The sequence below is a fragment of the Nipponia nippon genome, unplaced genomic scaffold (genome assembly GCF_047370975.1).
Source record: "Nipponia nippon isolate SJK-2023a ecotype South Korea unplaced genomic scaffold, ASM4737097v1 scaffold_5, whole genome shotgun sequence".
Lineage (NCBI taxonomy): Eukaryota > Metazoa > Chordata > Aves > Pelecaniformes > Threskiornithidae > Nipponia > Nipponia nippon.
The window spans coordinates 76,240,503-76,256,165 of NW_028262369.1; the positions used below are offsets into that span (position 1 = coordinate 76,240,503).

Below are 15,663 nucleotides of genomic sequence, written 5' to 3' on the forward strand. Positions count from 1 at the left end.
CGTAAATCCTATAGTGAGGGAAGTATACTGTAAGAGGGTAGTCTAGTGTATGTTGCCCGTCATTTTTCCACCTCATCTGAGGTCGTCAGTTGTTGGAAAGTTGTCATGTGGGCACACTTTTCCCCCTGTAGAACAATCCATGACCCTTTTGTTTAATCTACTATTAAATGTTAAAGTATACTTTCTTAATGTTTTCCAGCAGCACATGAGAATTGGCACAAAGTATTGTTTCAAAATAAAAAGTCTAAAAGTTTTTTATTTTGAGAATTACAGAAAGGAAAAATGTCATTTCCTAAATGAAGCATTAATTTAGAAAATGCAATGGAAACTATTTTGATATTTTAAAGTTTTACTTCTTGTTCTTTCATCAGAGCTCTTCACTGAGTCAAATTCACAGATCTTTTCCTTCCTATTAAAACTCCTCTTTCATGCTGTTTGATAAAGAAAACGTCCCAGCTTGACCAACAGGAAAGTAGGGCATGTTGAGATTACTTTTTATCATGTAATCGAAATTACAGTGTATCAGTCGTCTTCATGTTCATGTCTTTAAAAATAATCAGCATCCCAGACTGTAAAATATAAGAAATTCCTACCTAAGCACACAATGTGAAATCATTTCCTGTGTTCCAAGAATCATGACGCTGTGCACTGGCATTAGTTAAATTTCTTGCAAATATGTAGTCTTCTCATACTTGTTCACAGTCTTTAGACATGTTCCTTTAATGCAGTCGCAGTCCTCACTGTAAATCCATTAATTACAAAATCGTTTGTAGCACTATAGCTTAAATAATCTAAGAAACAAGTGAAGAAGGTAGACCTACAGGAAGGAAAAGAAAGAACAAAAAAGATTGGCGATATTTCAGTTTTCTTAGTGAAGGTAATTTTTGGTATTATGTGAACTGCCTTTAACTTATACATACCAATTTTTATAACCGAAAATGATGTAAGTGCTATAACCAAAAGATTTCCAGATTTCCAAGAGTTAACTCAGTAATAGTGAATTCAAGAAAAAGAAATTTCTTATGGTCTCCCAAAAGCAAAACCGTTAACTGTGAAGAACAGAATGACTTGTAAAGAAAATGGAATGTCAGAGAAATAATTAAACTGTACTTTATGTGAAAACATTAATCAGTCCTATATTTCCATAATAATTCTTCACTTGACAGGCTAACACAGCTGATCAGCATAGCAGGCAGTAATGACCCATGATTACTTACTTTATATTTAATAGTAAATTTAATAAGTTTGGAGTTTTGCCTTAGTACAGTTTTATAGACTGAGTGTTAGGGTTTAGTAGTTCATATTTTGTTTAATATCTAAATGACCTGCTCAGCTGAATTTACTGAGATGTCACATTTCCAAAAGCAGGTTAATACCAAAATGACTACATTGCATTGCTTCACGTAACAATTCTGACTTCTTTCAACGCAGTTAGTAGCTTTCTTGTAATGTCTCTGTCAAAGCTTCTAATGTCAATGTCAAGGTTTTTAAGACTGGAACTCTCCAACAGTACGTACAGATTTTGTAGAGGTTTACTTGGTTGATATACATTTTGTTCCGTAATTTTCAGCTTTCTGTCGATTAACTTCTGCCTATTTCTTTTAAATGTTTGAATGTAATTTCCTTTTTAAGCATTGTTTTTCAAATCTTTGCTTAAGGGAAAATTTCCACCTGTTGCATCATGCCAGTAACATGTTTAGGTTAGGTTGGCTATCTTTATTATAGGCTCTGCTATGTAAGGTTTTTTCATGCTTCCAACCTTGTAAAGTTTATTTTACTGTTTGATTTTTGTGAACTGTGTTTTCTACTAATACATTGACTTGTTTATTGATCTTATATTTTATATACCACATTGTGTTGCCCATGTGCCTTGCACAATACTGCAGGGTATGGTATGCTATATAACGTGTTAAGGAAGTATTGACAGTGTGTCCCCAGTGGCCGCTCAATCATATTGCAGGAGCAGATGCCTAAGTTCATTATATGGTCTCTGTTTGGTCCCTGTTGCTTTAATAATCTTAAAGGGCAAAGTATTAGTAGAAGAATGGCCTGTCTTCCTCATGAGGCCATTGTAGATTTTAAAGGATCAGCGATCAGTGGCAGTTTCTACTAATGCTGCAGAAGCTGCTTTAGGAAGGCCAAATTATGAAAGAAATGCCCGTAAGTAAAGTTCCTTATTCACACAGGGGTATCTTGTTGAATTTATCCAAAAAGAAACAGGAAGAGTGGCGTTTAACTCAGCTACAGACAATCCCCTATCCCTATAAGTCACATCTACCTGTCTCTGATGATAGTTTTGGTAAACAATACCTCACAAATGTTGTCCCACACCTTGCTGAGTAAGGATTAATCTGGTCCCACTATTACATATACATTTTGGACCCAGGGAGAAATAGGCAGATACAGAAGAACATATTGTACACTGCATGGTATACCTTCAGAAGAATACAGAAGGCAAAGTATCTTTTGAAAAATGGAGTGCAGGTAAAAATAGATATGCTTTCCTTCAGAAACCTGCTTTCTAATGTTAGCACATTTTGAAATGTGGGAACACAAAAATTCTTCTAGACAGCATGTGAGGTAATTTCATGCTTATTCAAAGAAATGTTGATGCCTACACTTGACTTGATATCTCATTAATGAGGAGGACCTTTCCAGCGTGAAAACTTGAAGTGATCTTTCTCTGTGCCAGTGGTTGAAGTGTTTATTCCATGTGTTTCTTTCTTCTTGTTAGCCTGTTTTCCATAAAGATCACCACATGTTAACGTATTTCAAATGAGATGGAAAGACTTGCTATTGTCACATACACAATAAGAAAGCTACAATATGTATAGGAACTGGTTCTAATAACCTGCCTTTATTACCAGTCAGAAGTGGTTCTTACTGGTAATATGTAAATGGCAACCACGGATTGCCTTTCCATGATGTTCCACGTACCACGTGTCTAGCAGACGTACTGTATTCTACTTTCAGGAATGATTTGCGCATTGCATATAGCACTGTTGGCGAACAGTGGTCACGTTATTAACAATGCTAGCTATGTATTCTATGAGAATACCTCAACTTCTTTAGTATAGGAATGTTGTTCCATTTTTGTCAAACCTGCTTTAATGTAAGATAATACATTTGCTTTTTCGGTTAGCAAAATCCTTAGTATTTATAATACAACTGACATTAATCTATAAACTGCCTTTTCAAAAAATTTTTCATAAATATTAGTTTTACTTACACTGATAAACAGGGACTTCATACTTATACGTGCTCTTCCTTAAAATGTGGAAGATGAAGGCAGAAAATTTCTGAAAACCTTTTCCCGATTTGATCACTTACTTTGCCAACGTCCCTTTAAACTAACAGAAGTATGTTTCATATTCTTGGACATTGCTGCTTCTGTAGATTATCAAAAAATGCCTCAAAACTACATCAGCACTTTCCCTCCCCCCAACTATGTCAATTCTGTGCAGCTGCCTGCTTGGCATCCAGATTTGTGACTCCTTGGTAAATAACATGGTTGACTGAGAGGAGACTGAGAGCTGGAGGAAGAAGTAGTGTGATTTCTTAACAGCCCAAGAGTTCAGGACATGTAATGCCAGCTGGTAGAGATTTTGTGGGGGTTTTGGTTGTGTGTTTGGTTGTTTTTTTTTTTTCATTACAACCTTTTTTTTGTTTGCAATCACATTTTTCTTTCCTTAGAAATGTCTGTGAAGTCAGATATTGGCTTTATTTCAGCTCTTGTTTTTGTTTTAAATATAAAGTTTCTAAAAGGGATATTTGGCACAGTAAAATGACTGAATAGAAAAGGAGTCCTTAACAGTTTAAGAGGATTTTGTGAGTATAGAGGCTTGAAATTTTTTGTCTCTTAAATGGAGAGAGAGAGAGAACACAGGGGACCTTTTCTTTTAAAAATCTGGTGGTTTAGTTACAGTGTTTATAAACTATATTACTTAGTGTAATTAAACCTAATAAATTCTGTTCTTAAAAATTGTTTTCCTTATTTTGGAATCCTTTTAGTTATAATTCCTCTCTTCTCTGACTGCATTGCCTTATTTCTAGCTTGCAAGTAACTAGATTGAATTTCTCGTGGGGTTTTTTCCACATAATTTTATTTGCAGTCCAGTTTTCCTGTGTTTGTTTTTTCTTTAACTTGCTCTCAAATGCATAAACATATGCATCTACCAAACAATTATGTCATGTTTGTGGTATATTATGCTAATGTGCCATGGTTCTTAGAGTTTAAGTAACTTCAAGTATCAATGGAAATAATTTATATTTAAAAGAAATTAACCCGTGAAAAGCATGTACTGTGGCAAGATATGGGTATCACAAAGCATTACAGATAACTTGATTCTGTAGGTACATAAACAGTTTTCTACTATTTTAAGTGAAAATGGATCTATCAAAATGCCATACTGTTCTTAATTTGGATTGTCACATACACTGCGCTTATGTAGTTCTTCTCATCTGTAGATATCAAACTGCTTTACAGGGAGGGTAAGTATCACTGTCCTCCATTTTACAAATGGGGAAATTGAAGCACAAAGAAGTAAAATGACCTTGCTCAAGGTCACCCAACAGTGGAAAGGCACAGCCTGGAAATGAACCCAGTCACTAGATTCTGCAAGTGCTGTCTCCTAGATCACACTCCGCGTTAGTGACATAAACTGACATTTCGGGATTTTGTCATTATTATCAATTATTCCTTCATACAACACGTTTCTGTATGGTTGCCAAAAAGAAAATTAATACGGAAATCAACAGACATTTCCTAAATTATTTTCCATTACATGAGATTTTCAAAGTCCAAGTACAAATATAGTCACCAAAAATCATTCTGCATTGGCTGATTTTTTTTAAACTTTTTTTTAATGTTGGCTGTGACATCTGTTAAAATGTGGGTAGTTAAATGTAGGTTTACTCTGATTAGAATTCATCGCGAAACCTTGCAGAAGAGTCTTACAGTAGCTGGATCATGTGAATGAGACTATATGTAGACTCTGCATCTGCAAACTGAAAAACATACGTTATATTTTCCAAAAAAGCATTTCCTAGTTTAAGAAAATGATAAAATAAAGTTAGCCAAGTTTCAGCTAATATTTAAGTATTCTGAGATTAAAAAAAAAGTATGTATTTTTGCAGTGTATACCAAATAGAAACTTCTCGTATTTTATCTACTCCTAAATGAACAACTGAAAATCCTGTAAAACTTAATACTTACCTTCAAAGTGTGTATAGTTTGAACCTGGTAAAGTACATAACTTTCTTCTCCTTTAGAATGAAGTCACCCTGCTGAGAAATGAAGTGGCACAGCTGAAACAGCTTCTTCTGGCTCATAAAGATTGCCCTGTAACCGCCATGCAGAAGAAATCTGGCTATCATAGTGAGTAATGTTCCATTACCTATAGCCTTAGGCTGCATCAATGAAATACTGCCAAAGTGAACTGAATGAACATTAAAATTGAGAAGTGCAGTTCTAAACTTCCATTAAAGATCTAAAAAAAAAAAAAAATCTCAAAGGTTATCAGAAGACAGGAGTGAATATGTGATATTTAGAAATATATTTTTAAGTCCGTTCAGTTGAAGTGTTGCATAACATTGAAGGTTTTATGTTGGTTTAATAAATGCATATGATAATTAGCATTTAAGGACTATCGGTTATTATACCTGCTTTGGAAAATATAATTAAAGTATTAAGAGCACATGATAAACCTTTTTTTTTTTTTTTTTTTTTTTATACTTTATCTTAGCCTAGTATTGTGAAAGGTCCTTGTGGTTTGTGGGTTTTTTTCTTTCTTCATTGTAATGAGATTTCAGTAGAGGTAATGTAACAGCTGTCCTCATTTACCATAACATCCAGGATCAGTCAAGCTGTTAAAATAATCAGATGCAGGTTCATGGCTCCTACTGTACAGCGTCTTCTAGATTGTTTTGATTTCCACGTTAAGCAACTACTTTTCTATAAACAGGGTATTTTAAAAAGCAGTTCTAATACTGAAAGGAATACTGAGAGTTTCAGTAGCATTTTTTTTCCTAATACATATTTTTACTTAAAGGTGCTCACTTGATTTTCATCCTTCCAGCATTTTAAAGGTTAATTATGCTTTCCTGACTTGTAACTTCATTTTTGGATATGATACACAGTGCCAGAACCAGCTGCTGCTGCTGTAGAATAAATGGCCAATTTTGTCCATTGTACACAAATTTGTTACAAATAACTGAGCTGGGAATGCATTAGGCAACATTCATAATATATAACCCACAGCTTTCGTTTTTATGATTTAGTGATATTTCAGGATATTTGTAAATGTGAAGATTGTTTCTGCCATATGTAGCCACTTCATTTTAATTTGCCAGTGTCAGTAATTCAGGAGAATAAAGGAACATTTTGTATTGCATGCAAACAGATCCTCAGGTGCTTGCGATAAAACTTAATGGCCACCATCTTTACTTGTAGTCATTGTAAGCAATTTCATCAGAATGGGCAATATTTTTTAATTTAAAAGATTCAGGAGATTTAGCAACTCTCTATTGCCATATATATTTAGAATACTGATTTTGTCAGTTTTGAGCTTATAAATCTTGGTCCTTTGATCTCCAGTCATTTTGACAAGACGGAAAATAGCATCTTGGAGTAAATTGGAACAGTATAGAAATATGTTTGGGATTTATATTAACAATGATTGCTGCAGGGATGAGGCCATTATGGCTCCCATCTGACAGAACAACATAATTTCATATGGAAGCTACTAGGGGATAACATTATGCATGCAAGGTTTTTCAAAAAAACCACAAAACTAGGTTTCTTGAATTTTGATATTTTGAGGATGCGTGTTCCTGAATTGGCATGAAAAACATTTAAACATAAGTCCTAAACTGGTGAACTAATTACACGCTAAGGATTTCTTTGTTGAAGAATTAACAAATGGCCTGTTTAGTAATGCTTTTTTTTCTGCCCTCAGAAAAGGACTGTAGTGTTCCTAATTTACTAAAGAATGCAAAATGAATAAGAACTAAAATACTAGTCAGTGGAAAAAGCTTACATTTTAGAAAAAAATAAAACAATAGTAAGCAAGGAGATTGGAAGCATAGCTCACCTAGTTTCTTGAAAAGTCTCTTGAAAGTCAAAGTTCAACATGAATGATAGTTGTAATGCCATCCCTCTGAAAGGATTTTGTCACATTATCTCCACGTGAATATCGGTAGGAGAGCGTGTTGGCTAAGTTACTTACCCGCAGTACAATTTATGAGAGGAAAAAATGGTTTCAGTTAACACGATCATGAAAATGGTGTTCACAGAAAGTATTTTTAAATAAACATATTATGTTCATCAAGTAATCTAACTTGAATTGCTTCAAAAATGTATTGGGTGGTTTAACAGTCTGTCTCTGTGGAAGAAATTGAAGACACCAGGTTACAGAGCTCCTGCCGTGATGAATATTGTGTATTGCTGAGACAATGCTATTTTATACCATGCAGACCATGTTTTAACAGCCAAGTCCACTATTTAATGGGGTTTCATGTATGATGCACTTAAATAGGTACAAAGAATCTGTTGCTTTTCAGGGTATTTTTGGCACTTACTTTTACATATCTTTCAAGATCTTTTGGATTTCCCACATGCGTTTTTGTCTCGAGCCAAGTGAAAAGCATGACAGTGCAGATACCCCTTTTTTCTTCTGAGATTGTTCTTGGGATCACATTTTCCTTATTTAAAAAGTCTTGTGCCTGCTTCAAAAGAGGGCGTCATCAGGACAGAGAAACCAGAAAAATGGTTATTGCGCTTTGAGGCAGTGTGGGTGAATTTCTGTTGCAATGTTTGAGTTTTCAGCCAGTTTAAACTTCTTTATTTCCCAAAGAAGGATGCTATTGGTTCTGAATGCATCTTTAAACATTAGGGGTAAAAAAAAAAAAAAAAAAAAGGCATTGTGTATAGGAGAAATCTAAATGGTGCTCATTTATTTTTCATTTTAGCTATTCTATACCAGCTTATTTCTAAAAGTCTTCTGCAATACTTGTATATTTTTCTCAAGCTTTTTCTGGACTTGGAGCAGGAAAAGGTGAAAAATTCCAAGAAGAAAATGTGTTGTGAAAATTAGAATTGTAAAAAAAGAAATTGAAAAGGGTGTTTTTGGTATTTTTCATATTTTTCAAAAGGGCATCATGATACTCAAGAACGTTTGTACAAAACCAAATATAAGGGAAGATAAATAGAGGCTGCAATGTAGGCGGTATTAAATGGGGTGGTTTTGTGTTCTTTCTATAGTTAGTTTTAAAGAAGTGGCAGAAGGTGACTAACCCATTTCAGATCTGGAATAGTTTGAACCACTCAAACCGCTGCATTTCTACAGCCTGTTGTGGACAGCCCTTTGGTGACTGTGGGGGGTATTCACAAAGGCCAGCTCACTGGAAATGAGCATTTCTAGGCTTGAGTCTCTCTATAGTCCATGGATGGCCTGATGAGAATTACCATGAGGCTTCCTTTCTAGTGATCATCAGGGAACCGAAAGGAGTTCTGGATCACATGTCAATGTTTGCATACTCACTCCCATTTTGGTTTTGGTGGGGTTTTTTCTTCTGAAGACTGAAATCCCTCTTTGTTTACTTACCTTACTGAAAGCTATTGGCAAGCAATGCTAAGGAGCAAATAATAGCAATGTTTAATGACTCTAAAAGGGTACTTTTTAGTACATCCTCAAAAGTCTCCTCTGCTTTGTTCGGTATTTTTAAAATCTTTTCTATAGCTCAGTCTAGCCCACGTTGTGTTCCATTACCAAAATGGCTCCTCCTTCTCATGATGCAGCCTGTCTAGGAACCATGTAGCCTTCAGGAAAGTTCATGCGATGCAAGTCTGTAAATTTTCAGCCTTCTAACGTACAGCAGACGTTACTTCTGTAGATTCATGTCTAATTTGGACTGTGCATTTTCCTTGGTTTGAGGCAAAGCTGGGGAAGCCATTAAAAAGCTAAACCGCTTAGGCTTTTTTCCTGTATCGTTAGCTACATTATGATTCTGGTATGTATCAGTTGCACTCTTGAAACCATAGTCCTGTGCCTCGCAATTCCCTGGGCAACTAAGAAAAAAATCTGTCAGAATTTAAATATGACTTTCCTGTGTTCTTCTAAAAGCCTTTCTTCTTTATTCCCAGTCTTCAGGCTTAAGAAAACGCTACGGGCTAGGGGAGGGAGGAGTGGCTGGAGAGCTGCCTGGCGGAAAAGGACCTGGGGGTGTTGGTTGACAGCCACCTGAACATGAGCCAGCAGTGTGCTCAGGTGGCCAAGAAAGCCAATGGCATCCTGGCTTGTATCAGGAATAGTGTGGCCAGCAGGACCAGGGAGGTGATAGAGCCCCTGTACTCGGCACTGGTGAGGTCGCACCTCGAGCACTGTGTTCAGTTTTGGGCCCCTCACGACAAGAAGGACATCGAGGTGCTGGAGCGTGTCCAGAGAAGGGCAATGAAGTTGGTGAAGGGTCTAGAGAACAGGTCTTATGAGGAGCGGCTGAGGGAGCTGGGGTTGTTTAGTCTGGAGAAGAGGAGGCTGAGGAGAGACCTTATTGCTCTCTACAACTACCTGAAAGGAGGTTGTAGTGAGGTGGGGGTTGGTCTCTTCTCCGTAGTAACAAGTGATAGGATGAGAGGAAACGGCCTCAAGCTGCACCAGGGGAAGTTTAGGTTGGATATTAGGAAAAACTTCTTCACCGAAAGGGTAGTCAGGCACTGGAACAGGCTGCCCAGGGAAGTGGTTGAGTCTCCATCCCTGGAGGTATTTAAAAGAAGGGTAGACATGGTGCTCAGTGACATGGTTTAGTGGTGGCCTTGGCAGTAATAGGTTAACGGTTGGACTCGATGATCTTGAGGGTCTTTTCCAACCTTAACGATTCTGATTCTATGAAAACAAGCCATCTTTGTAATGACGTGACTTCAAGTATCTTCTGTATTCATTGAGCAGATTTTCTTGTTTGGTTTAAATTCTTCAAATGGAGTTCTGTATTCAGTTTTTGACCACTATTCCTGTAAAGTTAGGGATACATAAGGAAGGATTCTGAAGGAAATCTAAATAGCTATTCTTTAGAGTGCCACCTCATTTCTAAATACTACTTTGTAGTTATTGCAAGGATTTACACTTCCAGTCAAATTTATTACCATAAACTAGTGTTAGGTCTGTATCTTATATAATCACCTGCCTGCTGTAAGCTCCCTCCCTCCAGCCCCTGACATCTGAAAATACCTGAATCAGTGCTTTTGTCTCCTCAGCACAGTATGTTTGTTCATCTGCTCAATGATATGAAAAGTTCTATTGTACATTGGTGATCATAAGTATTCTCATAACTGTTTCTTCCATTGCATATGTGGTCTTCCTGAGCCCATCAAAATCAGAAAATCAGGCCTTTCTTATGTTCTTTACCAGTGTGATATTATACAGACATTTCTTTTGAGTTAACAACATATATGTTAAGGGATGCAGAACAATGGAAGACCATCCTTCTCTGGCTGAAAGATAATGATCTGCTTTACTTCCTCTCTGTCTCTGGCTTGTAGCATTTAAAACGAACCCTTTTTCTTGAGGATAAGGAAGATAAGGCCAACAAGGAAGTTGGGAATCAGCAAAAGCAGCATATTAGGAAGACTGAGATTCATAGGAGAATAACAGCTCTGAAGAGGAAGAGCAGGTGTTACAGCGGGGAGACTGTGTTTGATACATGTCGTCCCACTTGCTGCCATTTCATTCTGTCTTGAGGGGAAGAATATGCTACTCTCTTAATGAGTAATTCAGTATTTTTCAGGAAGTGGCACTAGAGTTTCTGTTTTTAACAAAGTTTGCATGTGTTCCTTCTTACTTGTTTTTACATGAGATCTTGTAGGTCTTGACAGAGGTGTAGCAAAGCTGAAATCCTCTTGAATAGTGTTAACTGAATTGGCACTCGTTCATGTTCTTTCTTTTCTTGAATGGGTGAATCCTGCTAAGGATCACAAATGTCTTTCAGAAGTGTTTTAATTTTCTTCCTCTTGCTGTATACAATTACCATGTAACCTTAGAATACGTGGTAATTGTCAGCAGACCTAACTCGAAATCATCTGTCTCTATCTCCTTTAAAGCCTGAAAGATCGTTTTTTGAAAAAATGCGGAATTTGTAAAATAGTTGGCCTCATGGATAAGATATTATGATACTTTCAAACGATTACGTCCATGCTCTCATAGTAGAGGTATAAGAGAAATTGCTACCTTGTTCTTGTAGGCAGTATTTCTTAGAAAGAAATGTAGCAATTTTGCTTGCTTACCCATCCTTTTTGACCTTACCGTTCTTTTCCAGAAGAGGTCGATAATAGAACTGTTGTTTTCAGGCTTTGAAGAGGAGCATGTTCTTAGTATGCATGGGGTTGCTCAAAGATCTTTGTTGGGGACTTGACTTGCTAATTTAGTGAATTTTCTTACCCATAACTAGTATGTCGTATAAACCTCAGTGCATCATAAAATTCTTTTCAGCATTATTTGTTCATGCTTAGTGTTCCTTTTAGTTGCTGCTTTTAGCCTGGTTTTTGATGGAAATGAGGCTATGATACCACAAAGGTGTTCATCTTTTAGTGTTAGTGTCACCCTTTCCCATCCCTTCTCTTCCCTGGGTAACTTTTGAATTTGTAGGCCAATCTCAAGCAAACCTGAAAGGGATTTGCAAAGACAAGTCTAGAGAAAATCAAGCTTTGTTCCATTGCTGTGTCGCAAGACATAGTTCATGCTTCTTCTGGCTATATTTGTGTGTATCTTTCTATATTATGTTATACAATAGTCAGTAGTGTTTTAAAAGGGACTTCCAGTATTCCATCTTTATGCTGGGTTTAATTCAGCGTATAAAACTATTGTGAAAAATACTTGGAAACAGAGTAGCACAAAGTGATACAAAAAAGTTATAATTAAATTTGGTGTTCATACTTTTAATTTTGAGTGAAGAGCAGTAGGCCTATTTTGTTCTTTTGTTTTTTAGTCTTTCACTTAGCTTTTTGCTTGACAGTGCATAATGCCTTGTCTAACTTTTGCAACTCTGGAAAAAAAGGATGATTTTAGCATGACTAGGACGTCTGTGCAAGAAAGAGATTTTAAATCATGCTCATTTTTTACATTCTGGTTTTGCACAATGAGAATTATTTTTTAATCTGTTTACCTTGTGTCATGAGAAAAAATGATGCAACTGTGTGGCCAATTCACTTCAGTTTTGTGGACAACAGGCGAAGTATTCATGAAGATATTTTTAAAATCAGTTTTAACAATTTTAAAACTTACTGAGAGGCATTTGTATACTAAAGAAGTTACTGAACTTCACTCGGTTAAAAGAATGTGGGATGAAAACTTGTGGACGTGTTGTCCAATTAATATAGTAGTGTAAATAAGATTTTTTTTTTCAGATACCGTATTTGTGGTCGCTACGTATTAATTACTGAATGTAGAATTCTTCTTGTTTGGTTACTAAGCAAATGCAGTAAATAGCATACGTTAAAAATCTAAATCCAATTCATATAGCACCAAGAGATCTGGTAGCATTTTTAGTCTATAAATATTGCTTATTGATATGAGCATTCGTCATTGGAATTAGGTGTATTACCCACCAGCTGATTTACAAGGCAGGAAATCGGATAATGTTCATCATGACTTTGAAGGTGTGAAAATGTTCGTTTCCTGAATATTCCATGCTGCAGTCCATATTTTTTGTTTACAAAGTAGTACTTTCTCTAAAGACAGAAAATAAGATTGTTTTGCAATTTGTGCTGTTTTACACCATGAATTTTAATTATTTAGGGGATGATTGCTGTTACGTGGGACGTGGTGGTGTGCATTCCAGGGAAAAAAATAAATTAATTTTTCTTCAGCTGCAGATAAAGATGACAGTTCGGAAGACATATCAGTGCCAAGCAGTCCACACACGGAAGCTATTCAGCACAGTTCTGTCAGCACTTCCAATGGCGTAAGCTCAACCTCCAAGGCAGAAGCAGTGGCCACCTCCGTTCTCACCCAGATGGCGGACCAGAGCACAGAGCCGGTGCTTTCCCAGATCGTCATGGCGCCTCCCTCCCAGTCGCAGCCTTCAGGAAGTTGATTAAAAACTTGCATTGCATCAGTTTCTTAGATATACATTTGTGACTTTAAAGGGAAATCAACAAAAGACCAGTCTCCATCTAGGAGAAATTGTAGCTTAAAATTATTCATTTTTAAAAATCCAACTTAAATTTGGCTTTAACGATTGGCAGGTGAAGATGAGACAGAACACCAGTTCTAGTCTCTTTGCAAAAGACTTTTTTTTTTAAGTATTAGTTTTACTAGTTATTTTTTGTGCTTAATGTGTAAAGTGTGTGTACAGTACAATGTGGTTTATTTCATTTTTAATTTGGTATTATTTCAACAAACATTGGGGTGAATTACTAAAGGTCATCCCCAAGACTGTGATAGTAATATTATGTGACATTTTTATACCAAAGTTCTGCATAGTCCCTATTGACTTTGTAACGTTAGCAAGGTCATAAAGCACTAGGCAAGAGAAAGACAGTAACAGTAAATTTGCTTTTAGTCTTTTTGCCTTTTTGTTGTTTTGCACATTATGAGAGGAAGAACATTGGGAGAAAAACATTTGGGCTGGTTTATGTATAGCATTTTGGTTGGCTTTTTAACTGTTGGGGTTTTTAATTTGTTTAATAGGGCCAGTACAGTATATGAGATACAGTACTCTTATGCACATACCTATCCTAGATGAGGATCATTACTAAATAGACTTGATTTTTTTTTTTAATTTTAAATTGATGTCAGGTGTGGTTTTTTCCCCCACCAACACTTTCATTCTGGGGGGAGGAGAGCTTTATTTCTCCAGTCAGAATAGATATCTATAACTACCCTTTGTTGCTAGGCTGAAACCAGTAAGCATATTGTAAAATACAGGGTTATCAAATATGGAATATTTAGTATTCCAAAGTAGGTTGATATTTTGTGGATTTTTGAGTCGCAGACTAAGGAGTTTACTCATGGTTTTGGATGCCAGAAAAGCCTAAAATACTTCTTCAGACAACTCAAGACTTTTTTTTGTCATTGTCTTGTATTTGCAAGCTAACTTGTACTTAATTCTTGTGTAAGCACTGTCATCTTTTAGTAGCAAAAATTTTGATACCTTTCTTGTGGGAAAAAAAAAAAATCAGTATCTACCGTATCTTGGAAACAATGTAATTATAATGTGGTGTGTGTGGTGTGTGCGTGAGAATGGTTCAGTAGTTAATGCCAGCAGTCTTTTGCTTGAATGTTTAAAGATGCCTTCAATGTGATGCTGGCTGATAGGTGATTGCAGTTTTAAAATGTTATTTACTGTGCGAACTTGGATAACTAACATTCCATGATGTAGTTTGTTTCTGATGAGATGATTGTAGGTACACTTTTTCTCATTATCCAATCATCTGTAGGATACTGAGTTTTTTAAATGTGCCATTATCTATTTTGATTCTGTACTCATGTTCAAAATACAGTACAATATTTTACAATAGATTAAGTTGTTTAAAAAAAGTAGATGTGTGCTTTCAGGTCGGAAAACTTTGTATAATAGCAAAAACAGATGCATAGTAGCAACTGGCAGTAAAGCAGGATTCCATTATGTATATAACAAAGATTTAATGCATTTATAATGGGTTGTGTAGTTCATTTGCTCTTCCTTCTCCACACTATACTATGTGTTTTTAAGTGTCAGTGCCATCAAGTTTCTATTTGATTCAGTTTTAAATCTACAAATGTAATTGATCCACAGGAAAATCATAATTTCTACAATATATATACAACCATACTATAATGAAAACTGGACAAAGAAGTATCTAAGTCATATATGTATCATTGCAGGGTTTTAAGCATGAAAATAATAGGGGATTCTAAATATTTTGTATTTTAAAACTAAGAAAGTTGAGTTGATAACCTCATGTGTTTAAAAGTCTTACTTTCCCAATTTTAAGATGAAAAGCTGTAACAGTTATTGAACATTTCCAGGATGGTGAAATACAATGGACCTCTTGTGAGAAGGAATTTAATTGCAAAGGCACAAAATGTGAATTCTGCAAGAAAGCTATACAGTCACTTTTCATTGTAGTTTTGGTGGACTAGATAAGGCCTCATCGATTATACTATAATTTGCTCTCCTAAACACAAAGGCTTTTAAATCATATTTATATAAGTGGAGTTTTTTTTTTATAACAAAACTGTCGCGCTTGTAAAGTAAGTCTACATACGTGTATAGGAGACGTGTAAACAGTTAATGAATTTAACAGTGGGGCTGGAAAAAGAACCATTAAAATCTGTGTTCAGCAAATAGAGAAAAGTTATTTGTCGTACTACCATGGATTCCGTTTCGAGACGTATGTCACACTACTTCTGTACTTAGCATTTTGGGTCTTTACATTTGACATGTTTCACAAACTGTACTGTTTTCTTTTATGTGCAGTTTGCATGAGTAAATCATCAAAGAGAATAAAATCTATCTTTAAGTTATGTTCCTATTTTAATGAAATTATAATTGTTCTAAAAGGCAGCACTGTCTTCAGACTTATTTCTTCATCCTTGCAGTTATCAGCATTTTTCTGGAAGTCATTACTGTAATGTCAAAGTAATGTTATGTAAATAAGAACACATATGTTTCCTTAGAAAATAAGCCAAA

At 35.8% G+C, this 15,663-nt stretch overlaps 1 protein-coding gene across 10 annotated transcripts in view; it reads left to right on the forward strand.

Moving 5' to 3' along the window:
* The window catches only part of ATF2 (activating transcription factor 2), a 51,545-nt gene extending 36,008 nt beyond the window's left edge, over window positions 1-15,537 (forward strand). For all 10 annotated transcript variants that reach the window (XM_087731378.1, XM_087731388.1, XM_087731385.1 and 7 more), the window contains 2 exons: window positions 5,272-5,377; window positions 12,857-15,537. In XM_087731378.1, coding sequence (XP_087587504.1) covers window positions 5,272-5,377; window positions 12,857-13,083 — 333 coding nt within the window. In that variant the 3' untranslated portion in view covers window positions 13,084-15,537. The remainder of the gene's footprint in view (window positions 1-5,271; window positions 5,378-12,856) is intronic.
* The last annotated feature ends 126 nt before the right edge of the window (window positions 15,538-15,663 follow it).